Source organism: Cygnus olor, chromosome 19 (assembly GCF_009769625.2).
Source record: "Cygnus olor isolate bCygOlo1 chromosome 19, bCygOlo1.pri.v2, whole genome shotgun sequence".
NCBI classification, from domain to species: Eukaryota; Metazoa; Chordata; class Aves; order Anseriformes; family Anatidae; genus Cygnus; species Cygnus olor.
This window is the reverse complement of record NC_049187.1, coordinates 6,027,220-6,053,940: the sequence shown is the minus strand read 5'-3', so window position 1 is coordinate 6,053,940 and position 26,721 is coordinate 6,027,220. Positions and strand designations below refer to the sequence as shown.

The window sequence follows — 26,721 nt, the reverse complement described above, 5'->3', positions numbered from 1 at the left end:
GCGCCCATTCGCCGGCGCCTGACAGCTCCCCCCGCGGCCCCCGCGCGCCTTAAAGGGGCCGCGCCCCCCGCCCCGAGCCGCACCCGCCGCCTGCGGCGCCGCCCGGTTCCCGGGGCCCGCCGCGCACCCCGCGGCCTCCCGCCGCCCCCTCCCGCCGCCCCCTCCCGCCCCCTCCCGGCCGCTTGCCCTCTCCTGGGCCCCTCCGCCCAGCCCCGGCCCTTTTAAGAGGCCGCGGCGCGGCGCTATAAAGCCCGGCCGGCGGCGGCCGCGGGGACAGCGGGGGCGCGGCACCGGCACCACGACCGGTACCGCCGGCAACGCCGCCGCCATGGACTTCAACGTGAAGAAGCTGGCGTCCGACGCGGGCGTCTTCTTCTCCCGAGCCATGCAGGTGGGGGCCGGGCCGCAGCGCGTCGCCATGGCAACGGGGGGGGCCTGAGGTGGCTGAGGGGGGTCTCTGGGGTCTGAGGGGGTCCCCCAGAGCCTGGGGGGGTCCCCGGGGCCTAAGGGGCGGTCCCAGGATCTGAGGTGGGGGTCCCCGGAGCCTGAGGGGGGCCTGACAGGAGGGTCCCCAGGGCCTCAGAGGTCCCCAGAGTCTGAGGGGGGCCCCCAGGGCCTGAGAGGGGTCTGAGGGGGGGGTCTCAGGGTCTGAGGAGGGCCTGAGGGGCGACCCCAGGGTCTGAGAGGGGCCCCAAGGGCCTAAATGGGGGTCTCAAGGCCCCAGCCCTGCCCCCGTGGGGTTCCCCGTCAGCCCTGCATCGTCCTCCCCCCTTCCTGCCCTTCTGCCTCCCAGGCACAGAGCATCCCTCACCAGGCCCCGGGATCCTGGGGGGAGGCTTCCCACAAACAAATATTGTGGGTTTAGTGCAGTTTTGTTGCCAATTTGTTTTGGTTTCCAGCTGGAGGAAAGGTGGAAAAGGCATTTTGGGGGTGGCACTGAGCTGTTGGTTGTGGCTGTGCAGGCTGGCCTGAGCTGCAGCCCCCGAGCGGGGACCTCTGGGTGCTGAGGGCTTGGAGCGGGGCTGGGGAACCCTCAGCAGGAACCCACCTAAATCCCACTGCTGCCGCTTCCCTGGGGTGTCAGGGGAGGCTGCCCAGAGCTTCCTAAAGTTGGTGGTGCAAATGGCCCCAGAGATGCTTCTAACCCCTGCATCGAGAAGTATACAGAGGGTAGTGCTTGCATTGTGAAGGTTGTTATCTTAAAAAAAAAAATCTTGCAAATAGCCGTTGAGCTAACTGTCTAGGCAAGTGGCCAGCCCCATTGAGGAACTGTTCCTTTTCGGTAGGCAGATGTGGTAGAAGCCTTTCACGGGTCGCGTTTCAGTCGCGCAGGAGGTCAGGTTGCAGGAGCTCCCAGGACCCGACAAAACGCAGCGCTGTTAGAGGTGGGAAGGAGCCGCTGAGGCTGAGCAGGTAGCGCCTTGCTGGACTACAGCAGCATCAAACCGTCCTTCCCAAACCTGCTAGCAGCAGCTTGCTGGGGCTGCAGTGCTGTCCTGAAACTGTAGACAGAAGAAACTTGGCTACCCGTGAGGAACGAAGCGTGCAGCAGGTGGTGAGATGTGGCTGCCGGCTCCGTCCGCTCCCCAGGCGTAACAGCTGGAAAGGAAAACTGCTCCTGGTCAGGCAGGAGAGGAGAGGCAAATCGGAGGTGTTTGGGATCCTGCCTGAGAGCTCCAGTCCAGCTGGTGGCTTCAGGACCGGGCTCCTTTTCTACCCAAGGTGTGGGGGTTGATAAACAAACGGAGCAGCGCTGCCTCGGTCCAACCCGTCTGTGCCACGGGGTAATCCTGGCTCTTTTAGGAATCGCTCTCCTGTAAACAGATACCATCTCCTGTAATCATGCCAGTGAGTCATGTGTTATGAAAAGAGAAATATTAACTACAGGTGCAAAATAAGGAGCAGATGGAAGGCTTAAAGATGCTGTTCTCATGCAAATGACCTTGGTGGCAGAAGAAAGGCAGAAATGCTGCAAAGAAATCGCATGTTTAGAAGCCTCATTGTACGTCTCTGATAAGCGTTTTTTAGCTTCAAAGCGTAGGAAGGAGACAGGCATGGGAACAGTGTCTGCACGCCGGTTCTAGAGCAAGGAGGCGTTTATAAATAGTGGCTTCTGCCTGCTACACCTACTCCAAATCATCTTGGATGCGACTATTCGTGTGACTAATTAAGGTAGTAATTACTTGAAACGAAATGGTCACTAGCATTCGCGGACAGCACTCGTGTGTTTGTGCAAGCAGGGGAGCCGGGAAGGAGACGCATCGCCGGGGCAGAGCCCCACCTCCTGAAATGCAATCCCGAGGAGAAGTAGGTCCATTTGGGGCCGTCCCACAGAGCCCTCATCCAGCAGGGGCGAGCATCGCCCTGTCACCACCAGGAGCCAGAGACGACAGCCGAGGTCTGCTGCCGGCAGCAGGGATTGGGTTTGTAGCAGTCTCTTTGCACAGCAGATCTTCCAGGGGAGGAGTACGACCTGGCCGGAATAAGCTCCGTCTTCTGTAGCACCAGGGATGCTTTCTTCAGCTCCAGGCATTTAACAAAGCGATGCTTTACTGGAACTGCAGCGACTGGAAGATAAATGGACTGGCCATTATGTGCTGTGCCGCTCAGACAGCATTAGCTATTACTGTCTGGCGGAGACGCCTGGCCAACACACGAGAGCTAACTGGTACTGAAAGAAGGGCTGTAGCACTGCTCAGCCTGTTTGAAACCTGTCAAGTACAGCCTGAGGTGGGCACTGGCTGAAGAGCAGGAAGGATTTTAGGCCTAGGCTTAACCTGGCTCCTGACAAAACTCAAACCATCACCAGCTTTACATGGCTTTTTGTAGCTCAGGCACCAGTTTGCTGCTCTCCGACCTGAGGAGCAAGCTGCCTACCCGAGCTAGGAGCTTGCAGGGCTTGTGTGCTCCTGGGTGGGCAAGCCTGTACCCACTGCCAGCAGGAGAGGCACAGCTGTGATAAAGAAGCTGTGCAGCAACTCTCTGAGGCTGTGTATGCAGTAAGTACCTTAACGTGGCACCCTGACAAGGCACTGTCCCGTGGGCTTTATGGCACCTCTTATGCTCCCAGAAAACACTCTTCAAAAAAGCAAAGCAGAAGGTAAAGCAGAGGGAGGTGGTGGTCAGATCTGCTGCCCTGGGAGCGGGAAACGAGCTGGAAATATCCTACAGATAACAGCTGCGTGGCTGAAGAGCTTGTGTAGGATTCAGCAGTCCAGCCGAGGGTGTGCCGCACTGACACTGGCTCCGTGAATCACAGCCATCTAGCTGGCATCCTCACAGGGATGCAGTTAGGTCCCTAACAGCTCTGGTTCCTGCAGACAGACTCCAAACAGGTCACTCTCTTCATCTTCACTGAAGGAGAATACGGCCTTTGTTCACCTGCACCTTCCAGGTACCAGTAAGTGGGCTCGATCCCAAACCTCCGCAGAGAAAGCGATGATAGCAGCTCCAGCCTCCCTACAGGAACCGGCGTCTCTTCCTCCAAAGTAACGCTCTGGGTGCCTCTGTTCCAGCCAGGCTGCGAGCCAGGCTCTCTCAGGGACATCTGGAAATAATTGTGGGTATCTGTCTCCTGTCAGTTCTGATGGAAACTTGCTCTGGGCAAAATTGCCCGAGCGTGAGTAGAGCTTTTGGGTGTGTATCCCACTGCTAATGTAGTTACCAGTGGCAGCTATAGGTTGACTTGTTCTGTCCTGAAGCTCCTGAGGCAAGGCAGACTTCCCCATCTCTCCAAATCTGGTGATTAAAATAGACCTGTCCCCTCTGCTTGCTGCCCGTGCTGGGGCTAATGCCTTGCCTACTGGACACCTTCACGTTCAAGACAACAGGAGGTGACTTAAGGAAAGGGTTTGAAGGCAAGAGGTACAGGCCAGATCCTGTTTCTGTTTGAAACACATCTATGAATCCACAAGGGCAAGGTTTTTTACTTTCCTAAATGCTTTGCTCCTGAGTTAACAAAGCCGTCCTGTTAATGGCTTCCTTCTGTCCTCTAACACGGTTTTACTTGGCTCGCAGCCTGGCTTCCCTGACTCCCGGTGACCAAACACTTGAAGCATACGCTGTATCTGGTCCAAAGCCGTTGAGATCCAGGTAGTTTTTAGATGCTGACTAAGTGGCAGTGGCTTCTTTCCTAAAGCAGCCCTGTACAGGGGCTGAATCTGACTCTGCCGTGCCTCTGAGCACCGAAAGAGCAATGTTCTAACAGCCTGGGCGTTAGGAGGCTTCAGAAAGTCCAGCGCCCCAAATCTAGTGGCAGATGCAGCAGACAACTTCTGGTTTAAGGTCTTTGGCCTCTGTTTGATCCTTGTGACAGCAGGGTGACTGCATTCCACCTTAGATGTCTCAGAAATAACGTCCAGCTGGAAAAGCTGGTGAGCCTGCAAGTGGTACGAGGGCCTGATCTCTGCCACTAGATCCTCCGTGAGGGGGCTGCAGCCCCCCGTTAGGGCTTCCAGCCTGGGCCTGCTGAAGGGGAGAGGCGTGGAGAGATCACACGAGCCTGGAAGAGACGCAAGGCAGTCAGGCTGCTCTGTGTGGAAGCAGTGGGACTTATTCCCCTTGGCTTAGAGGGGAGGAAGGCGGTCACGCTTTCAGCAAAGAAAACAACGCGTGTGATATTTTAAACCCTAACCTTGGTGGCCTCAAGTAGCTGGGCTGCAGGCACAGCCTGTCTGATACCGTAGCTGTAGTACAGAGGGACATGTCCAGCTCCGCTCCGCTCTGCTCTCTCACCCTCCTGGCTTCCCAGCAGTGCCTTTAACAACTCGTGTGGGGAAAGAGCAGCTTTCCCCCAAGCTGTAAACGCTGGCAGCTGCCCTGACTGCAGTCCAGCACGGCTGCGGGTTTTGCAATCTGTGCCTGTTGCCCGAGTGTTGCTCTCCTGCTCCGTCAGCCTGCCTGTCCGCTTGGTCCCTGAGAATGCATCCAGCGTTCCTGCTGGCCAGCCAAGCCTCCCAGAGGAAACCCAACCTTTGGCTGAATTATTGATGCCCTGGAACGCAGCGTGACTCTCCTCTTCCTGGAGAGTGCGAGTGGCACTCGGCAGAAGGCTGCCCTGCATTATTAATCGCTTCATCAGCTTCCCCGCACAAAACCGGGGCTGGCGCTCAGCTGGGTCAGCTTCAGGGACCAGCAGGAGCCTCTCCGCACCGTGACCCAGCACGTGGCCCCAGGATGTGCCTCCTGAGCTGGTTCGGGGCAGGGCTGGTTCTCCAACCAGCAGCTTCTAGGAGACACCTGGGAGTAGTTCTGTGGCAGCAGGACCGAGGAGCTCGAGGTTCTCCCCTGGCATTGTGCTTGCACAGGCTCTGCCTGCCCTGACTCTCCTGGGTGGATGTGCACCAAACCATGCGTCGGCTCGGTACAAGCAAACAAGGCTCCCACCTGTAGGGTTTGGAGTATTTGGAGCTGCAGGAACCACCGATGCTGCTGGTCTGGGAGCAGCAAGACACAAAATATTTGTAATCTGGCTTTCTACAGTCAGGAGGAGTGACTGCACGGCGAGCCTGTTTGTTCCCCTGCATCTCTCAGCCTCACAGTGGAGTCTTATTTCTGTCCAGTGGGAAGGAAAAATGCAATCAAATTTCTGAAAGTGTTATGAAAACAAAGGATTTCTGTTGCTAGGAATTTAAGTGTGGAGAGACAGAATGGGGGGAGTTCTGCTCGAGCAGCCAGACTTCACAAGCTGCTGTTCTTCCACCCCGCTTCCCCCTGGGGACACGGACTTAGGCAACCAGCTACGAGAATCAGCTGAGACCTGTTGCCACCCGAAAGCTCAGACCTCCACTGGCACCAGCCACGAGAAAGAGCCAGCTCATAGGATAAGGCAGTGTAACTTACCTCTAATCCCCTTTGCTGGCTGTGCGTTCATGAGAAGCTTCATCTAATCCCGCTGGAAGCTGCTCCTGGGAGACGTGGTCAGCTCGCCCCTGCGCCTGATGGCAGGTTCCCAGCGACACGGCGCAGACGAGCGAGGTCTCTGATCCCCCTGAAAGTCACATTAAGAGAGAGGTGAGCTGGGTCAGCGTCTCCCCACGCGAGTCCAGGGTTGCCAGTCTGCACAGATGAGGAGCTAGAAGCGTGCTGCAGGAGGAGGACGGAGGAGTCCCTGCCGCAACGTGCTACCAACGCCCCGAGGCTGTGCCCTGCTCTGAACCCTGCAGCGTGGCCAACATCGAGGTGGGTGAGGGAGGCACTAAGGGAATTAAGTGGGAATGGAGCAACAGCCTCCCTGCATGGAGCTGCAGCCTCCCGTGCCCTTGCACCCACTCCATGACATTCAGGCTCTGCTTTGCTGCTCCGAAATAAAGCCTGAATAGGAGATTGTTTTGTGACCTGCCCCGCTGGAGCTGCGGGCTGTGACTCACATTCCTGCCCATCCTCCCCTCCTGGCACAGCCCAGGCTTGCAGTGACCACGATGTGTCCTCAACCCTCTTGCAGGACAACCAGCTTTGGTGACCGAGTCCTGGCCCAGCGCTCCGCGAGTGACCATGTTCCCAGGGCACCGGGAGAAGGGCTGCCATACAGAAAACAGCAGCAAAGTACAGCGCTTGTGAATATCACAAAGCTCCCCGGAACCGAGTGATTCAAGAGCCTGCCTACAGCCCTGTGGAGGGCTTCAGCAGCGATCTGGCTCTGCAGCAATGCTGTGAGCAGCTCACTAAAATCGGCTGCTAAGAAATTGGGTTTAAGCTTGACAGCTCCAGGGCAGATGCTGGTGCAGGATGTCGAAACTGCAGGGAGAAGAGCTGGACTTGAAAGTGAGCTGAGTTCTCAAAAAGCTGCCTGGGAAAGGGGGGCGAGGGAGACTGCTACGCTTGCATCAGAGAGTCTTGGCTTATTTAGGAAAGCTCTTAAACAGATGACTCGAGCGTCGCTGCCAAATACCTGGGAAGCCCCAGTTTGCTGCATGGCAGTGACTCAGCCCAGCCTGGCAGAGTCTGAAAACAAAACAGCCCAGGGCTTCCCACAGCGACAGAGGAAAAGATGCTTCAGCTGCTCGCTCGTGTCCGATAGCTGTGCGTGCCCCCCAGAGGCGATGGGGGGCAGAAATCAGGTACGAAGCAAACCAAACCCCTCACTTCGATCACCCCTTAACCGCTGGCTCCGGCCTGAATCTTACCCAACAGGTCACGGTGTAACCATACCTGCAGGGCTCGCATATCTCGGACATCTAGCAGCCTCTGCACGTGGCTGATAGCTCGACTCCCGAGCGCTTGTGTGCCTGCCCCACGCGCCGCTCCTGGCCTGCTCTGTCTCCCTTTGTCCCCAGCACTGTGCTGGGTGCACACACGGCTAGGGGTAGGCTTTAATCTCCTGGCACCTGGCTGTGCCAGGTGTTGCGCAGTGCCACATCCTGATAGCTGAACAGGGGCACCAGAAGCCAACAACAAGGACTAAAAGGACAAACGCAACCTCTGTAGGGCCCCAAGGGGCATGGCTGTCTAAAGGGTTCTTTTAGTATGATCCAACGAGATGCTGGCTCCATCAACAGCGGGAAACTGCTTAAAAACATACTGAAGCTGGCCAGCTTCCTGAGAAGAACGAATGAAGAATGGGGACTAGGAAGAGGGGGAATAGGCTCTTCTCCCAGAGATCTCTCAAGGAACCAACGGGGTGTCCAGGCCACCCGATGCTGCCCCTCCAGGCTGTCAGATCGCGTGTCAGATGTCACTGCCCCATACGCAAGCGCCGAGGACTTGCACAGCCTGCTTTTCTCTGCTGCTAATTTCAAACTTACAAGAAGCAGGGCGGGAGGGAGAGTCCATTGCCAGCACAAACCTGAGTGCTGAGAGAGGTCCGGCACCATCGTATTTCTCTCAAGACCCTGTGTCAGAGGCTGTCCAGCCACCACGTGTCCTAGAGGAAAACGTGAAGAACCGCCACTTGCTGGAGGCGTTTCCATCTAAAAGATGAGTTTGAGCCTCCTTAAACCCCAGGGGCTCAGTCAGCAGCTTGCTACCAGCAAAGCAGGAGGTGAGCTCGGATGCTGTGCAGGGCACGCACAAGCCCTGTGGTAAGACAGGTAGTGTGTGTGCTTGTCTAAAGAGATGGGAAGTCGGACTTGTGCGGTGACAGCGGCATTTCTGATCCCAGGGGGTTTGCAGGACGTGGAATTGCTTAGGAGGAGGTAAAAGGAGACAGCCCATTGCCTCATCTGGAGGACATCTGTTGCCACATGCATATTTAAATAGATTCCTCACAACTACAGAATTTTTTTTACCATACTATTTGCCTTAATAAAAGTTTCTTATTCTGGAACACCTCTCAAACCTGGCCTCTATTTTTAGCTCAATGTTTGTTCTACTCTTCGGTAAAAAATTGCCTTCTTCCCCTGAAAGATGCCTGGTAACAAAGAAAGACATTTTGAAGGCTTTTATCTTAATTTTAAGATAATTGCATAAGACAGAAGCAGCCTCTCCAGCTCTTAATAGCTCTGTATCACATCATAATTTTGCTTCAGTAGAACTGAACTTCTAACGACTACCTCCTTTCTGCAGTTTACAGAAGAAAAGTTGGGCCAGGCTGAGAAGACCGAATTAGATGCCCACTTTGAAAACCTCCTGGCCAGGGCAGACTCGACTAAGAACTGGACAGAGAAGATCTTGCGCCAGACTGAGGTTCTGCTACAGCCAAACCCCAGTAAGTCCAAATCGTAACTCTTGAAGGACAAACATCGCTCGTATCTCAGCGTTAAGACGTGTCCTCTGGCAGAAAGCCCTGTTTGTCGGGGCTGGATGAAGTGCGTCTTTGCGGGGCCCGTCCTTCATTCCCTTGTGGCTGAAAGGTGACCGGCTGCTGCCCTGCGCAGCCTGGCCGTGCTCCTGAGGACGGGGAAGGATGGGAAGGTGGCCAGAGGGAGGGGACGTCTTCTCCCAGTGCTGCTGTTTGCTTCCCAGTGCATGACTGAGGACTGCAGGCAGTGGGCCACTGTGAATGCCAGTTCCACGGGCCCCTCCTTCACCTTCCTTCCTGTAACCGCTGGTGGCATCCTCCTTCCAGGTGCCAGAGTAGAAGAATTCCTCTACGAGAAACTCGACCGCAAGGTGCCCTCCCGGGTCACCAACGGGGAGCTGCTGGCGCAGTACATGACAGAGGCAGCCAATGACTTTGGACCGGGGACACCTTACGGTAAGCCGGCCTGGCTGAGCCCTGGGAATCGTCCCCCCCAGGAGGGTACCCCCACTGCCCTTCTGGTTAAGACATCCACAGCATGCCTCTTGCAGCAGGGTGCCTCGCTCCACCCATGGCAATCCAAGCTGATGCCAGGGAAGGGTCTGCTCTATAGCACAGGAGCAAATAGGCCACCTGGAGGAGGAAGGCAGTCTTGCTCTGCAGCAAAGCATCCTCCACGTTGTGGGGGAGAAGGGACAGGGGTCTCCCCAGCCCTTATGCAGTCCTCAAGTCTGGCAGAGCAAGAGAGGAAGCAAAGACATACCGATCCAGGGTAGCCAGTGGAACTGGTTACGGGATGCAGAAACTATTGTGCTATTTCCATGGCTTTCTAAGTTACCCTGAACAATGACTTGCACTGAACAGCTGTAGCTTTGTCAAGTTTGAGAATTTTTTTTTTGTCTAAAGTGGTATCTGGTTGTAGTTTCTCTAGGCTGTGAACAGAACTGTCCTTTAAATGTGGCTTGCAATTAGAAGGGAAAAAAATCATTTCTCCAGCAAAAGAACAAGAAAACAGCTTTGGGGGAAGGCTGGTGCTTGGTTACAAGCTTCAATAGGCCCCTTCCTTATCACGCAGTGCATCTTTCTGCTCGTAAATCCTAGCAGTTCCCCCTTCCTAGGGGAATTTAGGGCTTCTTTAAGCAGCAGACCCACACAGAAGCACTGCTTGAACTTCCAACTGCCCTTGCTTCTGCCATAAGCTTTGTTACTGCTCACCAAATCGATAGTTGTTCAATAGCGAGTCCTGTTGCAGGCAGAACAGCTGTAACTGCATCTATAGGCAGCACTGCCTCAACCGGAGCCTAATCAACTCATTTTTTCTGCTCTGGTGCTTTTCAATTTGCTGCTCTGTTCCTGTGCCTCTCTTTTATGAGACAAAGATCATACTGCCCAAGCAGGTGCAGCAGTAAAAGAACATCAGTGGAATAAGTGCCTCAGCAGCCAGATAAGATCAAAGCTGCATTGGGAGTGGTTGAGAAGAGGCCAGAAGCTAAAGGCGGACTGATGTTAGGACTGAAGCTGGTGCGGTACGGGCACGGTCACCTTGTCGAGGCGAGGTACAACCGTGCCTCCTGCTGCCCAAAACTGGAGCCTGGTAGCACTGGGGGAGTTGGCTTAAGCCAACACAATGTTTATTGGTTTCTCCTGGAGTTGAAGGCTCCCATCATTGCAGGGAAGACCTTGATAAAAGTTGGAGAGACTCAAAGGCGCTTAGGTGCAGCAGAACGGGACTTCATCCACTCTGCCTCCATCAACTTCCTGACCCCACTGCGCAACTTCCTGGAGGGGGACTGGCGAACCATATCTGTAAGTGTGGTGGCAGGGAAGGGACGCTCATCACCTCACCGGGGAGGAGGAGGGCGGGGGGAAGTGGAGACAGTGCTGGAAGAATGCATCCTCCTTCCCTTTGAGAAAGGATGAGCCCACATCTCTCCCCTTGGAGAACACAAGGAAGGGGAAGTGCCAGCCCTAGATCTGCTCAGGGCTCCCTGTGCTGCAGGGAAGGATTGCTATTTGATGTGGGTGAGGGCGGTACCTCCTTCCCTGACCCCTGCAGCTTAGTGGGCACTGCAAGCCCACAGTCCCCTGTCTCCAGCAGGTTACCCTGTATCCTTAGCAGCCATGCCCCGAACTCCTGCTAGCAGGATGAACACAGCAACTGCTTTTCTCACAGGCACTTTTTGCTTAGGAAATAGACTTGATTCCCAGATGATCCCTTGGCCCTTTCCCTCCCCAACAGCTCCTAAACAGCCTGCTCTTACCCCTTTTCTGTCTCCTCCAGAAAGAACGGAGGATCCTGCAGAACTGCCGCCTGGATCTGGACGCCTGCAAAGCCAGGCTGAAGAAAGCCAAAGCTGCCGAGGCAAAAGCAGCGGTAACTTTCTCCTTCATTCTCCTCTGTCCTTCTGACCCCAGGGTTTGGCTCACATGAGCAATGCCACAATCTCTCTGGATAAAAATCAGGCTGCCCTACTACCTCCTGGCTCTGGCAGGCATGGGTGGGAGGATTCCTTATCTGGTGTGCAAGGCAACTGGGAGCAGGAGCCATGTGCCTGTTCCTTAGATGCCCTCCCATGGGAGAGTTGTTGAAACAAACAGTTCTGAGACGCCAGAGTCTGGAAACTCACACTTACCACGCTCCTGCCTCCTGACTGACAGTGGTTCCTGGCTGTTCAGTTACTAGCTGGGTGATTTGTGCTGGTAACTACGAGGCTGTATCTTCTGAGGACTTGCTAAATCTCCCTGGGGATCTGGAAGCAAGCCAAGAGAGAGCTGAGCTGGAAGGTGTACAAGAGGAAAGCACGCTGGGGCGCTGCAGGACTCCCAGGATTTCAGACTAGTTGTCTTTTGGCCAACTCTGTCTTACCCAGGTAGAAACGCTGGGGGAGCTTGTGAGGGGTGGCGAGGGTCAGGCTGGCCACCAAGAGGCCCCTCCTGCAGCCTCCCCGTTCAATTAGTTCGCGGTGCTGTCTGGTTACCTGCTGCCTTGCCCTCTGGCTTTGGAGGATTCACGGCTGGTAAACTAGCAAAGCTCCCGGGTCAGCACAGAAGGGGCAGGCAAGTCAACCGGTGTCCCTGTCCCCAGGCCTGAGCAACGGGGATGTGGGACAAACTCCGCAAAGTGCTCTCTGAGGCTGAGACCTGCCAGCTCAGGAACGTTCCCCGGGCCTCAGGTACCTCTTAGAGCTGCCCCGGGCAGAGGCAGGGTAGCAGGAGGCAGAGGGGACGTAGCTGGGCACCGATGGGCTCCCTGAAGGCCTTGTTGAAGCAGGTTGCCATCCTGCACTGCTCTGGCTGTGGCAGGAGGAGTCGACAAGTTCTGCTTCTAGCCTGGGGCCAGGATCTCAACTACCAAAACCACGCTATCAGAACGAGCAGGAATCCTTGTCACTCTCTGGGATACCGGCCTGGGAGACCTGCCACGAGCCTGACTTGTAGCCATCTGTTTGGCTGGGTCTATGGCCTGGCAGCTCCCTGGGTGGCCAGCTCCCAGGTGTTTTCCCTTCTCTCTGAACCTAACTATGTTCGTGCCATGTGGAGAAGCTGTGCTAAGCTCAGAGGCCTCCATCAGCAGGTCTGACAGCACTCAGGCCTCTGTGGGAAATTTTAAACAAAGCTTTGGGTGAACAAAGGCAATAGCTACCCTTTAAAAAAAAGCCGCCTCTCATCAGTCAGGTCACCCAGACCCACTGAGGGTAACTTGAGGAATCCCCAGTTACCCTCCTGAAGGGGGCGGTGCCCCTGCTCCCAGCGGAAGCAGCAACCATTGCTTTATCTTAGGCTTAAGTCAGAGCAGGAATTCAGACAGCTGGTGTGCTTCCTCCCTTTCTACCCTCTTCCTCCTCAACTTGCTTCCAACATGAAGTGATCCCAAGGGCTCTCAGCTGCAAACAGACCCTTGGGTGAGGGACTTCCCTGTAGCTGGAAAAGCAAAACCTGGTCTCCCACTGGAACCGCAGTGCTGGAGTGCTCCAGGTAGGATGCAGAGCCAGCCTAAAGGCTTCCAAGCCATGCCTGAGTAGCTCTGCCTCTTTGAAACAGATCACCAGAACAGAAAAGCAACCTCAGCTGCTTTTTTGAGCACCCAGCTCTTACCCAGCTTAGCTTAAAGGTGAGGTCCCTGGCCTCAGGCCTCAAGGCGCCTCGCTGGCTACCAGGGGACAAGGCACAAGTGGAAGCTCCCAGCACGGAGGGGTGGGCTGCTGCCTCGGCACCAGACGTGTTAACACATGATTAGCCCACGGTGTTCCCTGCAGTGTGCCTGGAGTCCTGTGTCATACCTCTCCATCTGAGCTGGCCTCAAATAGCGCACCTCTCCCAGCTCACCTCTCTCTTGCTGCTCTTCTCGTTTGAGTGCAAACCTGTGTTCCCACAGCTTCTGTCTCGTGACTGACCCTCCAAGTATGCTGCTGCCCAGACGCGTGAGCTGCTGTTCGATTGTCTGGGCTTGTGCATTTCCCTCTGATTTTGTGCTTTGTCCTTCCTGTTGATGCTGTTTTGCTTACTAACCTTTTTGTTTTGTTTCTTTGTAATTTGCTCAGTGTGAGGGAGATGTGAGTATTGACTGTGCTAACGGTGCTGTGATTTTTCTTTAACACCTCTCATTGTCTCTTTCCCATTTTAAATGAAAGTTCTTATCTCCCTCGTCCATCAGGACTGGCCCTGCAGCATGTTCTGGTCAGGGCCGTGGCTGCCAGGGGAAGCTGCCCCAGAAAGCTGGGAGCATTTGTCAGCTGCCTGCAGCCCCTCTGGAGCATGCACCCAGTTCCATCAACACTGCTTGCAAGCAGTGCTCAAGGGGCTCACATAAAGACCCCCTCAGGCTCCTCTGGCCCCAGGCAGGAGGAGGTTGGGCTGGGTGGTGAGTCCCTCCCTGGAAGGGAGGCAGTCCGGAGACAATGACAGGCAGGTTGACCTGGTTGTGGTGTTGTGCTGCCCTTCAGGCTCAGGGCTCTGCCCGTTTTCACCATTGCAAGAGTGGAAGAGGGAGGGAGGAAGGGAGGGGGTCTTTTTGACCACTGCTTGCAAATACAACTTGCCCATGCACAGGAGCGCAAGAGCAGCTTGCCTCCTTCATCCCATGTGCTTTGACTAGTTTTGGGACTCACCGGAGACCAGGGAATGGGAGGAGAGGTTTCTTAAGTTGCTTTTGATTTAAAACTAAAAAATATTGTCAAATATCTCCTCTCCCCATGGGGAGGAGCCAAGCCCAGCCACTGTACTAGCCTCAAATTTCACCGGTGCATTCCTCTCCCTGTACTCAGGTTTGACTTGTAGTAGGAATCACTCCTCCTTATTCTGTCCTCCTGCTGTTCCCAAAACTCCTAGACAGTTTAAAAATCTCTTCTTGCTGGGACCGCCCGACTGCACTTCCACCCACCGGTCACTCATTCCAGCAGGATGCTCAGGGCTGCTGCAGCTCCCAGCAAATGGGGTCAGCTTGTATAAGTAGATCTGGGTGAGCCGCAAGGAGATTAACCTGGGAGAGGAAACGCGGGGCCCGAGAGGATTAGAGACCTGTCGGGGTTACAGCTGGGTTGTGTGCCAGCCTTGCACCCCAACCCACTGCAAAATAAAGGCTGACCGGGATCAAGTGCGATGTGTCCTGATGCGAGCTAGCAGGTTGGCTTATCTCTGTGGGGGATGCTACAGCCAGGGGCCGGCCTAGGAAGAGCTGACAGGAGTGTTACACCATGGTTAGCGAGCCCCCACTGTGCGTGGGGATAGATTGGAGCCCTTGCATGCCCAACAAAGAAAACCTCTGGAGTACTTAAGTCTTCCTGTCCCAGGGCAGGGGTTTAGCTGTCAAGAAGCTGGCTTGGAGGTTTTCTGACCTCTAGGCTGAAAACTTGCACGCTGCCTTTGGTGGCAGCAAGGCCTCGGGCTAGATCTGCTTTGATCGAGCCGTGCCCATCGCTGAAAAGAGCAGATCTGAGCCTGCGAGGTAGAAACGTGCTGAGAGGCTTGTTGAGAGTGAGAACAAGTAGATGGCTCCCTTTAAAAGGCACTGCAGAGTATGCTCTGGAAGTAATCACGCCCACTCCAAGGGCAAGGCCCTGTACAGGGACATTTTAGGACTGTAGGTGGGCAGCAAGGGAAAAGAAAGTCCTGCCCACTGGACTGGGCCAACATGAGAAGAGCAACCTGCTGGCTGCAAGGCAATGGGGAACACATTCAGGATGGTGCTGTCTCATCACCCCTCTGACTGGCTGCAGTAGGAGCAGACACCTGTAAGTACAGGCAGAGTTTCTACCCGTAGAAACACCTGCTGTTAAGTACCAGGTGTGACCGCATGAGCCAGTCCCCCTCCTCTCGCTCTGTTTCCCACCTGGGGAGAGTTTCCAAGCACCACTGCCCCGACTGCTGGGAGACTTCCCTCCTGCAACCCTGGGAATTTGAGCTAAGTTCCCAGAACCAAGAGGAAAAAAACAACAGCCCCTTCTTCCTCCTGTTGCCCAAGTGACTCCTGTCGACTCCTCTGCGTGACTTGTACATGAAACTCTATTCCCCTACTAGGCTGTGCCTGACTTTCAGGAGACTAGACCTCGTAATTACATTCTCTCCGCCAGCGCATCAGCGGTAAGATTGCTTCCTCCTAGATGTTGCCTCTCCAACCTCTTCCTGCCCCACTCTTCACCTGACAAACTTAGACCTAGTGCTCTGCTGTTTTCAACATTTTAATGTGACATGGGATGCCTGGAGTTTCTCTGACTCGATGTAAGGACGCAGGTCACCTTTTGAGGGTGCACTGGCAGGGTCTGGCAGTTTGGCTGCTTGGTTTCCTTCACAGTTTCTCTCCTGGTCTGTTCCCACTTTTTTAGTGGGAATCTTCTGACAGCATTTCTATTGCTAGTGGAGCAATTGAAAGGAAAAAAACCTCACAGGTTAGCCTTTCTGGATGGTCCCAACCATATACTGGCAACATCACATGTTGTTACCTGCTCAGTACTGTAGCTTCAATGCTCAGAGGCTTTCTAGCCAGTCAAGAAAAGCAAAGGCGGAGGAGTTTGCCACCCGTGGTGTCAGTAACCCTGACATACAGGCTTGTCTGTTCTGCAAATAGAGGTCCTTTCTTTTTGGCTTCCACTTGGGGCCTGCCCTCCTGCTGGCAGCTGTTGGTGGCTGTTGCCCAGGCACGTGCTGGGGGTGGATGAATAGCCCGTCGCATCTCTGCTGTGTGGTTGTGGTCAAACAATTGACTTTCTGTGCTGTGTTCATGGCTCCCCATTGCACAATGTCGCATTTCTCGTTAAAATGTTGAAAACTGACCATCTCGCTTCCTAAACAGCGTTCAGAACAACACTGATGCCTGTTAGCAGAGTAATCTGGTACTGGAAGGGCTGGGGAGGGGGGCTGTAGATATGAAAACATAGTAGGCTGGGCCTACGAGCAAACCAAAATGTCTCAGCAGCAAGTTGGATGTGGTTAAGGGGCAACCCGTCCCGTTTGGAGAAAGGTTTGGGCTGCTAGCATCAGTGTTAGTTCCCAGGGGTATCTGTCCTGACCTTCTTGAGAGTGATGCTGGGATCAGAAATAGCTCTGCACAAAAGCTAGAGAACTGCCTCAACAGGCAGCTGGCTGGGCGAGGAGACTCCTCAAGGGGAAGCTGATGCTGACAGTGCTGCAGCAAGTACTGCTTCCGTCTCTCCTAGCACACGAGGAGCAGCCAGGGGCTTCTCTGCTGGAAAGGTCTGTTCCAAGGACAGCGCAGGAATTGTTGTAATGGACTAAAACTGAGCCCTGGGAGAATCAGAGGAGAGAAACCGTGCTCTCCTTGCCTCCAAATAACTCTGACTAGACCGGGGTATCCTGACTGTCCCCTGAAGGCACTTTCATATCATGTACTGGCATCCTGAAGAGTGCCCAGGTGCTCAGCTGAACACATCTAGTCATCATCTAACTGCAAGCTGACCAAGTGCAGTAACATGACCAGGGAGACAGATTCGAGTTTTTGCTAGCCTGCAGGTACCGACCCTGGCACATCCATGCCTAGTCATTGATCCCTCTTCAGAGCTCTGCTAGGGAGGCTCTGACAGCAAGGATGATGGCATGGGCCAGTGAAGCCAGGCTCCAGGAGACAGACTTGCTCAAGGTAAGCAGCCAGCACTGACCTTTTCCCATTTGAAGGCTGCACAGGAGCACCTGTGGCAAGCACTGCCCCTGCCAGCAGTGCTCCTTATGGCTTCCAAAACACCTCTGAGAGGTTGCAGCTGGGGGCTGAGTGCTGCCTGACCTCAGCCTGCAGGAGCAGGATGACTTCAGCAGCAGTTGGCATCTCTAACTTGCAGAGCAAGGGCTAAGCCCAGGCTGCTCCCCAGCTCAGTGCGGGCAGCACTGCCCTGCACCCAGCCCTCTAATCCCAGCATTCATCCCAAGGGGTCAGGCGCTGCAGCGAGCTCGGAGCATCTCATGCTGTTGCTCTGCTTCTCCTCCAGGCCAGAGGCCTTTGTGCCACTTCCCTGTCAGTACACAGGCTGCAGAGCAGCTGCTGCTGCTAACCTTGCTTTTAAGCTGTTCTCTTCTGGGGGAGGGCTTGCTTATGCCCAGGTAACAGCTTGCTCTTGCAGGTGAGCAAACAGGTCAGCTCTTTCCTGGACCACATATCCTTAGCAGGGCCTGCTGCACTCTGATTTTGGTTCTAAACTCACATTGTTGTTGTTTTGCACAGGTGGGTAACATGGTGCTTCTATTTGTCCCCTTCTGTAACAGGGGGCTTAGCTGGAATTAGAAACAGCCGGAGACAGGCCCCTTGACTCAGCCCAGTTTTGTTTAAGTTGGAAGCTGAGGAGCTATTTCTCCTCTCTCCCACACTGACCTTTTGTTGCTGTGTAAGGTATACATGGGCTGTGTAAGCCTAAATATCCCTTTCCCTCAAAGCCTGCCACTTGCCATGCTCTGTCTTCCCAGGAACGATTCCAAGAAAAACATATTGAGTACCTTAAAGAGGGTTCCTCTGGCTTGAGCTGTGGTGGGGGAAGACAAATGCAGCTCATGGCCCTCTATTCTGCCCCCTGCAAGGTCTGGAGTGTTTCTGACTAAAGCTGTGTGGTGCCTTCACCCAAGGCCAGATCTGGGCAAAGCTAGACTGCCCCAGAGTACCGCAGGGTCACAGCTGGAGGTTGGGCCAGAAAGGCTGACAGAAGAGAAACAAATCTGGCTGTAAGTTCAGTGGAGAGTACAGAGATCAGCTGGGCCCCAAATGGTTTAGGTACTGCCTACACAATCTGTGTAGGAAGACCTGGGCCAGACCAAAAGCTTCCCCTCTTGCCCCTGTAGCAAGTCTTGCTCCAAAAAGGCCAGGCTGGTCTGACAGAGGCTGTGAGCCAGGGCAGCACTCCAGGCCAGGACCTGCTTCCCAGTTCCTGCAAGGATTTTCCCTTCTCCTGGGGTGGGAGCTCTCAGAATGAGCAAGGGCAGGGGCCTGTGTCCTCAGACACTGATGGCATCACCCAGGCCTTTTCTGGGTCAGCCCGTGACTTGCGATAGCAAGACATCTGTCTGAGGGTCAGAGAAAACACCCGGCCCCACTGCCCTGCGTGTTGCAACAGGGACGGCCTGCGGTAAGGGAAGTGGCTGCCCTAACCCTGCCCGAACGGGGCAGAGAAGCCGGCTGGGTACTCACCAGGCAGGAGCTGAACTGCAGGCCAGGCAGCAGAAGCCAAAACAGGGGCAGCAACTCCAGCAGCCGGTGCTCCTTATATCAGCTGCCGAGGCTGTCCGGCACCTGGCACCGCAGCACACCTGGGGACAGTTGGTGACCGATCCCCAGCACAGCTGAGCGGGGAGGTGCTGGGCCCAAGCAGCCCCAAAACACCAGGACACCCAGCACATCGTCCAGAAACGGTGGCTCCCGGGTGCTTTCAGTGCAGGTTCAGCAGTGCTGGCTGTCTGCCGAGGAAAGGCCGGGCCGAGGACCTCTGGGAAGGACCAATGTGTTTTTCTGCCTCTTCCCTCCCTTCCCCATCGCTGCGCATGACTCCCGTCACTTGTTTCATGTCCTGGAGCCAGATCCCAGCAAGCAGCTGGCGGAGCTGTGCTGCCCGGCACGTGCCCTGGGGGGATGCTGAAAGGAGAGGGGAGGCCTGGGGGGAGCGTGGCCGAGGAGCTGCCCGCTCCCCTCCGCGGGGCTAGGGGAAAGCGGCCAGGGAGGAGGGTGGGAAGGAGCTGCTTCACGTTTTGCCTGGCTCAAAGGCAGCACCCAGCCATTGCTTGCCTGCTAGGAGCTGCAGGCTGCCTGGATTATGACCCCATCAACCTGAGCTCTCTTGACCAGTGGGTGAGGAACGCTGGCCTCTGGCTTAGGCTCTCAGCACTTCCCAGGACCTTATTTGTGGGCTCCAGCAGCACACCAGCCTCCCAGCACTCCTAAAAGAAGGGCTGTCCTTCAACACCCTGCTCTGCAAGCTTCAGCCAGGTAATCCACGTGCTCAGAGGACCCTGCTGCTTCATCTTTTCCTTCCTGGAGCCCACTGAACGCGGTCACCACAAAAGCCCTGGCAGGGATTGGAGCTGGGCTGCTGGCTGTGGTGGCACAGCCTTGCTCACCCACTGTGAAACCGAGCTCGAGGGTGCGGGATGGAGGGGAAGGGGCACCAGCCTGACAGCTGCTGCTGGGTGAAGGGCTAGCTCGTCCCCGGAGCCGGCCTGCTGCGTCCGCGGAGCGTCCTTGCCCGTTGGTGTTAATGCCGAGTGCTTCTCGACGTCTCCAACACTGATCTCCTTTCCTGTTGCTCTGTGGCCCCCACAGCTTTGGAGCGACGAGGTGGAAAAAGTAAGTACCCGGCTGCAATCGTGCTCGAACCTCTCCGGGCGCGTTGGTAGCGTTCAGGTGGCGGGGAGCTGCCGGCTCCATCCCTCCCGTGTGTGCGCACACGAGGGAAAGGGGCGCGACTGCTGTCAGCCCCGGCCCCCATGCTGTAGCTGCGTGGCTCGGTGTGATGCCGACAGCAGTTTGGGAAGGGGAGACCCAGCCCCATGGGCCAGTCGGCCACACCGAGCGTGAACGGCTTCCTGGGCAAACCAGGCGTGTGGGATGGGATAGAGGCAGCGCTGAGAGCCCGGCACTGGTGTCACGGGAGCAGAGGTGATGTGCTGCAACATGGTTCAGCTCTGCTCCTGGGGGAAAGGCCCTGCCTGCTCCACCTCTGCATGTGCCTTGCGTTGGCTTCTAGCAGCCCCTTACCGCTTGTTCTGGGGTCCGAGCAGGAGCGCTGAGCAGAGCTGGCGCAAGGACCAAGGGTCCTCACGAACAGCCCCTGCTGATGGAGGGCACGGCTCTGTCCGGAGGGCCGGGTGGGAGGTGTGGAGCCTGTCGTGGAGCCACTCTGGGTGAGCTGCACTTACCCTCCTGAGTGGATCCAAGGAGGCCAAGCCCCAGACCCTGCTCCTTTTCTGGGCTCCCCAAGGGGAGCTGACTCCTCCAGGCAGGTGGGTGGGGGGCTGCCAGCAGGCTAGGGAGCAGGGTGAGCTCTGTGGGGGGCTTCCAGAGGCACCTTCTGGGATCCCGTTGCCTTTCATACCGCAAATACCCCCAGCGGATGTTAGCCTGAGCTGCAAGGTGGTAGAATGGCACGCTCCTGCATGCTGTGCATGATGGCATCCTACTGCTGCCTCACTCAAGGCGTCGGCAGAGCAGACCGGCTGGTTTTACTTATTCAGTCCCTCAAACGAATGAACTGACTGCAGTCAGCTGTAGGCATGTAAGGCTCTGTTCCTCCGGTCTTGGTTGGATAGACCCCAGTGTCGCTGGTGTTGGCCACAACAAGTTTCAGATAGTGCTGCTGCGACTGAGGGCTCTGCTCTGCTCACTGGAGCAAAAATCTTGGCGCTTAATAGGGCATTGCACTGATATTTCCTGGTGTATATCCCCCTCTCCTCCTTTAAATAATCCCTTTTATTCAGGGGATGCAAAGAAATAGATCAGTTGTAGCTTAAAATAGACAAATCTGATTAAAGGCCAGCGGAAGCATCTCTTTGTTGCAGCCTGTCTGTACCCCGGTGCTGGTAACGCTAGGCCAGGCGTGCTGGCGCACAGCAGCTCCCCCAGCTTGCCCTGCCGAGGAGGCTGGCTGTCCTCCGGGGACGCTGCTCAGAAACACCAGCAGCACGGCCTCTGTTGGAGACAATCAGCCTGTCTGATCAGCCCTCTGGGGGCAATTCCAGGCGTGCCACTCCTGTGCCAGACTGATGGGGCATCTCCAAAGCAGCCGAAGGACCTCTGTCCCCAAACCGGTGCCGTCCAGGGACCACCGCACCGAGGCAGGCAGCCCTTGGACTGCAACATCACCCTGGGGAAGGGGAAAGGGGCACAAAACCCTTACTCCTCTCCTTTTAAGCTGTAGCTAAATGGATGCCAGTCTTCTGTGCTGCTGATCACAGCACAGCCCAAGGGGGAAGTGGCACATTCTGCTTGGTGCTAAGGAGCGATGCGTGCTGCGGGACAGATGTGCCTGTTTGTCGCGCCTTTCCCCGTGGCAGTGGGGAGGGGAGAGCAGGCAGCGGCACATCAGCCAGCTCCGGTGCTGCTGGAGCTTGGTGAGCTTCAGGTTTTCCAACCCGACTGAGTCTGTGATGCGTCTGGGCTTTCTGGTACTGCAAACGTGCCAGAGTGGAAATCTGCTGTTTGCTGCTGGGGAAAGAGATGTTCTGTCTGCCTGGTAAAAAGGTTTTTGGGTGTCAGTCTGTCTTCAAATTCCCAGTGTCGGGTGCAGAGCTGCCTTCTAACGCCCATTGTCAAATTCCTCCCAGCTCAAAATAAGCAACAAGCCTCAAAGGAGAGCTCAGGTAGAAGCTGTAATGTGATGTCCACCTCCTCAAGGGCAGCGCAGTTAGGAACAGCAGTGAGGTGAATGCTCCCTGGCCTCAGCCTTGGTTCTGTGGGGATAAAAAGGAGACTGGCAACAGTCGCTCGTCTTGAGAAAAACTGAAGGAGGCTGCCACATTCTCCGAGCTTGCATGCATAGGAGAAGGTGTTAACAGAGCTCCACCGCTGCATTTCGGAGCAGACTCAGACATGCTGGCAGTGGGAACTGTCCTGCTGCCAGTGACACCTTTGCAGGGGACAGACACTGACGTGCAGCTTTGGCTGCCCAGTTCTTGGAGTCCTCCAACAGGCAACAGAAGGGGGGGGTAGCACAGGCCTGGCTTCCTGCCTATCTCAGGACTAACAAAACCTCTCCAACTTCACGTTTGAGTCTTGCGGGAGCAGGAGCATGCTGGCCTGATGTATCAGTCTTGGGCTGCCATTCCGTGAGCTGCAGTGATCAAACATAGGATCAAGCAGGAATACAGGTCAAATACAGCCAGAGCCCACTGGGATCCCAGCCCAGGGTGTCCTGTGCCTGCTGCTCAGTGTCAGAGGTGCACGTGGATCCCACCGAGCACCCTTGTCTCAGTGCCAAAGGGGAGGGGGATGGAGGATGAGGAGGGTGTTGCCTCTCCCTGGAAAAGGCAGAATAGGGGTCCGTGCCTTGGCTGCCTTGAACACCCTGTCCCGTTTTGCAGGCAGAACACGAGCTGCGGCTCACTCAGACCGAGTTCGATCGACAGGCAGAGGTGACACGGCTCCTGCTGGAGGGGATCAGCAGCACCCACGTGAGTCTGCGTGGGTACCTGGGGAGGGGGCTGAGAGGCACCCGTGGGCCTCTGCAGCAATCCCAAACTTGGCGAATGAGCGTACTCTACTCAGCCATGTCTTAAATACTGGGCTGCACACGGCTGCTCCCCTTGGGGCAGGAGCTGCAGGAAGAGGGTTCTGTGCTCCGGCACCCAAACTCACTCACGGTCCCTCCCACGCAGGTGAATCACCTTCGCTGCCTCCATGAGTTCGTGGAGTCCCAGACCAACTACTACGCTCAGTGTTACCAGTACATGCTGGACCTGCAGAAGCAGCTGGGCAGGTGAGACCAGAGGCTGCTTTCACCTCCCCAGGGGTTACTGGCTCATCCCCTTACTAGTTCAGGCCTCCTTCCTCTTGGAGAGAAGCTTACACCCCCCCGCTCCAAGCTGCGACAGCTTCTGAGCGTACAGAGCGGTGACCAGTCCTGGTGGCAGCATTTAGAGTGGGCTTTGCCATCAGATTCATCTGGGCCTTATGCATTCATCTCAAAGCACGGCCAAGAGTCTGAACATCCTTCCTCAAGATCAGTTAAGTCACGCTGGAGACTAATTCCTGTTGCCAAGCGACGGGCTGAGGGTCTCAGCCGCAGCAGTAACCGAACCTGAGCTGCTGGCTGCACATCCTGGGTGCGGGTAGGGCTCTTCTGGTACCTGCTACAACGGCACGGTGGGCTGACCCCGGAGGGGCCTCTGCATGGTAACTCACCACTCCTGTTTCGTTCTTTTCCATGCTTGCAGCTCCAAAGGAGAAATGTAAGTATCATGTGCAGGAGTGGCTCTAAGAGCGCTACACCACAGCCAAACTGCATGCAGCCTTGCTCCAAAGGCCAGAGCTACGCTCCCCTAGCACGGGGGCAGATAACCACAGATAAACAAGACCTAGCTTCATTACTTTATCTGGAGAGCCCAGAGAGCCGGGGAGCCTCCAGTTGTGGTATCTAGTTTAACAGCAACAACGAGTGTCCCAGTCCTGAAGAACGAGCAGGCTAAACAACATGTGAGAGCAGGGCGAGGATACAGCAGTGCAGAGACCAAAGTAACACCCGCCCAGCCCCCTGTGGTGCCACCCGACAGTCTCGTCCCCTGCACGTTAGGTAGCAGTCCTGTAACAGGACGCTGGAAGGAAAGTAAGCAGACAAACACCTGTAGGATGGGCTCAGCACCTGAGTACTAGGTGCATTTCCCCACTTGAAGGGCAGCATGGATACGTTACAGTGTTAGCTGGAACTCTGCAGCATCATCCCTGCAGTGCAGCCACTGAAGGAAAGAGCTTTCTTGGCTCCTCACACGAGAGACTAACTGAACTCTGCTTTTTTCTCCTGCGTAAGATTTTCAGGCACCTTTGTAGGGAACGCAGAATCCACATCTCCTCCCCCAGCTGCTACCTCTCCGCCAGCTGTCGGTGCTGCCACTCTCCCTGCTGTGCCTACCATCCCAGTTGTACCCACAATTGTCGGGGTGCCCAATACCGTGGCAGAGAGCGTACTGAACCCCAATGAAGTCAAGCCTCCTGCCAGCGGGACACGGAAGGCCAGAGTCCTGTATGATTACGAAGCAGCTGACAGCAGTGAGCTGGCACTTCTTGCAGATGAGGTTGGTGGCTTTTCTTTGCATCGAATGTTGCTGTTAAGTGTCCAGCAGCAGCCTGCTGCCCAGTCAGCAGCCTCTTGGTTACTTTGCCTGCCCCTAAAAACCCCATTTTGTGGAACTGATAATAGAATCTTTTCCTTAACCGTAGTATCTTTTGCAGTGAGTTTGCGCTCAGGGCCATTCGCTGTTTAAGACTTGTACAGCCTGTTGTACCCAGCTAACAAAACACCCCAACATTTGGTATCTTCACTGAGACCCTCAAACCTAGCTAGCTTATGGGCTAAGCTACTGCCTGGAGACCTGGTCTAATCCTGCTGAGAACAAAGGAAATTCAGCAAGCTGCAAATGGTTTTGGTGACTAGACTGAATTTTTGTATCCAGAAAGGATGATGACAGAGCAATATCAAGCCACCCAGTATGCAAAAATACTTTAAGTCAATTTGGAGAATGAAAAGGCAGCAGGGACATCAATGGGCAATAGATCTTCTGGTAGAGCTGCAAATAGTTCCAGGAAGGCTCCAGGGGAAAAGTGCAGATGCCTGCTAAATAAACTTTAGGAATTAACTTACTGTTTTTTTCAGTACACATCTGACTGCACTTCTTGGCTCTGCGTGCAGAAGCAGGTCCTGTTTAACGCTGTCTTCTCTCCCCAGATGATCACTGTGTACAGCCTGCCAGGCATGGACCCAGACTGGCTCATAGGGGAAAGAGGGAACCAGAAGGGGAAAGTTCCTGTCACTTACTTGGAACTGTTAAGTTAAATGTCTCCAGGAAGAAGAATGTACAAGCGGAATGCACCCCTCATCTCCTGGCACTTCTAATGCGGATTTCTTCATCAGAGCCCATTGCTCTCGTCAGGGCTGACACACATTGCTAATATGGGAATTGTGGGAAAGAAGTGGTAAAACTATGACAGGTTTTGGGAAAGGGCTAATGGCACCCCGAGACTGAATTCATTAACTACCAGTGCAGCCTGCTTTGAGGTTAGTCTTGTCGGCGCAAGATTCCTTGATTACTTTTTCTACCCTGCCCTAGTCTTGTTTATCACAGTGGCTTTCCCAGGGCCAGCAAACTGTCTCCTTCAGCAGCTGCTCATGGAGTTTAAGTTAATTTCCCTTGTGTTTGGTGTGGGTTAGTGCCTGTCTGCCCCTCCCATCCTCTCTGTTCTTCAGCAGTAGAATTGTCTGAGTCAAACCATCAAGCACTCCGCTGGGGAAGCGTCCCACATGATCCCTCTGAGATAGTCTAGCTCTTAAGGCAAGAAAGCTGAATTTAAGAATTAAGAGCTGGTTAAACCCAGCTGGGATAACAGTAATGCAAGGCTTTCTAAGAGCCATGCTTACTGCAACAGTGCCTGATGGCTTCCATCTAGAACTGTCCTGTGAAGCTGGAAGGAAATCCCATGGTAGAGACCAACCTAATAACATAGAGCCTGTATGTCAAAAAATCAAACCTCAGTACAAGGGACCACGCATCTTGCTTGCATTTCCTCTGAGAAACTGCTCTTGGACTGCAAAGAGTTTACAAGCCTTTTTACAAGCTTTGCTCCCTGTGTTAATTGTCCAGGCTTTTCTTACAGTGCATCTGTTCCAGGCATGTTTTAGCCTGACCTTATTTTCACCCGAGATCACTGATTTAACTAATACTTTCCCCTCCCGTCTCAGCAGTGAACAGACTTGGTGCATCCTAGTACAGTAACGAGTAGTCCCACTTGCTGTTATCTCCAACAAGCCATTCTTGGCCATATACACATCTAAACAATTCAGGCTGCCCTTGGTGTCTGTGGTTTAGCTCAAAGGGAGCGGTCAGGTGTGTATGCATTTTAATCCTATAATGCTCTTTTTAGCTAGAGCTCCACTGAAGGACTGCTGTTGCTGTGTAACTAGTTTCCCACTCAAGCTGGATTGAAGAGAAATTCACCGGCACCAAGCTCTCTGTTCACTCCCTTCCCTTCGGTATGTCAGAACTACCCTTGCTTGTTTATTGATCTTTTGCACTTTCCCCCACTGGTATTGTGACCACTCTAATGTAACAGGGCACTGAGCGCCTGTGTATGTAGGGCTCATGGTTTTCTGCACTTATTTGCCAATAAACAAACTGCCTGACCTCCTGCCTCGGTGTCTGGTGTGGGTTCAGGGCTGCTCCAGCCGTGTGACTGCAGCTCGTAGGGACAAGCAGCGCTGTCCCAGGGGCAGAGGGATGCAGGGCAGGTGGGAGCTGTGCCACGCTGTTATCCTAGTCCTGGAAGCTGGGTGTAAAAGCAAAGCAAAGCTCCTAATCCTTCCTGAAACTCTCAACGTGCCTTAAGCTTGTTAATGTCTTTCACTCCCTTTCCAGATGACACATCTGAGTTGTACTACAGATTCATGAATTTTAAGAAACAACAGCTCCTCCTTAACCTGAAGCAAAAACAGAGCAGCAGTGTGACTTCAGCTGCTGAGAGACTGCAAACGCTATTCTAACTCTAAGAGCCCTTTTTGTTGTTATGGAAACTAGATCGGCTGCTAGTTTAAAATCCTAAAGCCTCGTCCCTAGCACCCAGCTTGGAAAGGAGGGATGGAAGGAACTCCTGGGAAAAGAAGCTGTTAAAATGCTCTGTAATGTAGCAATAGCTCCGGTTTTTACAACTACCAATCTCAAATGGAGTTAATAGAGAATCAACTTCTGCTGCCATTTCAGTGAACTCTACCATAGCAATGATTAGCTTCTGCAGATCTGTACCTGCCCCTTCCCCTCCCACTGTGTGTACCTCTCCCCCAGTACGGTGGCATCCCTGTTACCCCTCTCCTTGATACATTACAGAAAGAGAAATAACAGCTTTAGCAAAACCAGCAGCG

General features: G+C 54.8%; 1 protein-coding gene and 1 long non-coding RNA gene across 9 annotated transcripts; one reads left to right on the top strand and one right to left on the bottom strand.

Moving 5' to 3' along the window:
* The first annotated feature begins 80 nt into the window (after positions 1-80).
* Positions 81-25,990, top strand: SH3GLB2 (SH3 domain containing GRB2 like, endophilin B2). Of its 8 annotated transcripts, XM_040531122.1 has the most exons (12): positions 100-391; positions 8,503-8,644; positions 9,005-9,133; positions 10,350-10,483; positions 10,959-11,051; positions 15,194-15,256; positions 19,425-19,448; positions 22,181-22,270; positions 22,475-22,575; positions 23,033-23,047; positions 23,623-23,887; positions 24,538-25,990. In XM_040531122.1, exons 1-12 carry the CDS (start codon positions 329-331, stop codon positions 24,643-24,645), a joined length of 1,227 nt encoding a protein of 408 aa, XP_040387056.1. In that variant the 5' UTR covers positions 100-328; the 3' UTR covers positions 24,646-25,990. The 8 variants fall into 8 exon arrangements, with proteins under 8 accessions (XP_040387063.1, XP_040387057.1, XP_040387056.1 ...); XM_040531123.1 differs by lacking the exon at positions 23,033-23,047 and having other exon boundaries at positions 82-391; XM_040531124.1 differs by lacking the exon at positions 19,425-19,448 and having other exon boundaries at positions 173-391.
* LOC121057261 lies at positions 1,182-8,461 on the bottom strand. The gene is made up of 2 exons (XR_005813730.1): positions 5,842-8,461; positions 1,182-5,553 (listed from the first exon to the last, which is right to left on the bottom strand). It is a non-coding gene; the product is annotated as an uncharacterized LOC121057261 (long non-coding RNA).
* Positions 25,991-26,721: the final 731 nt, after the last annotated feature.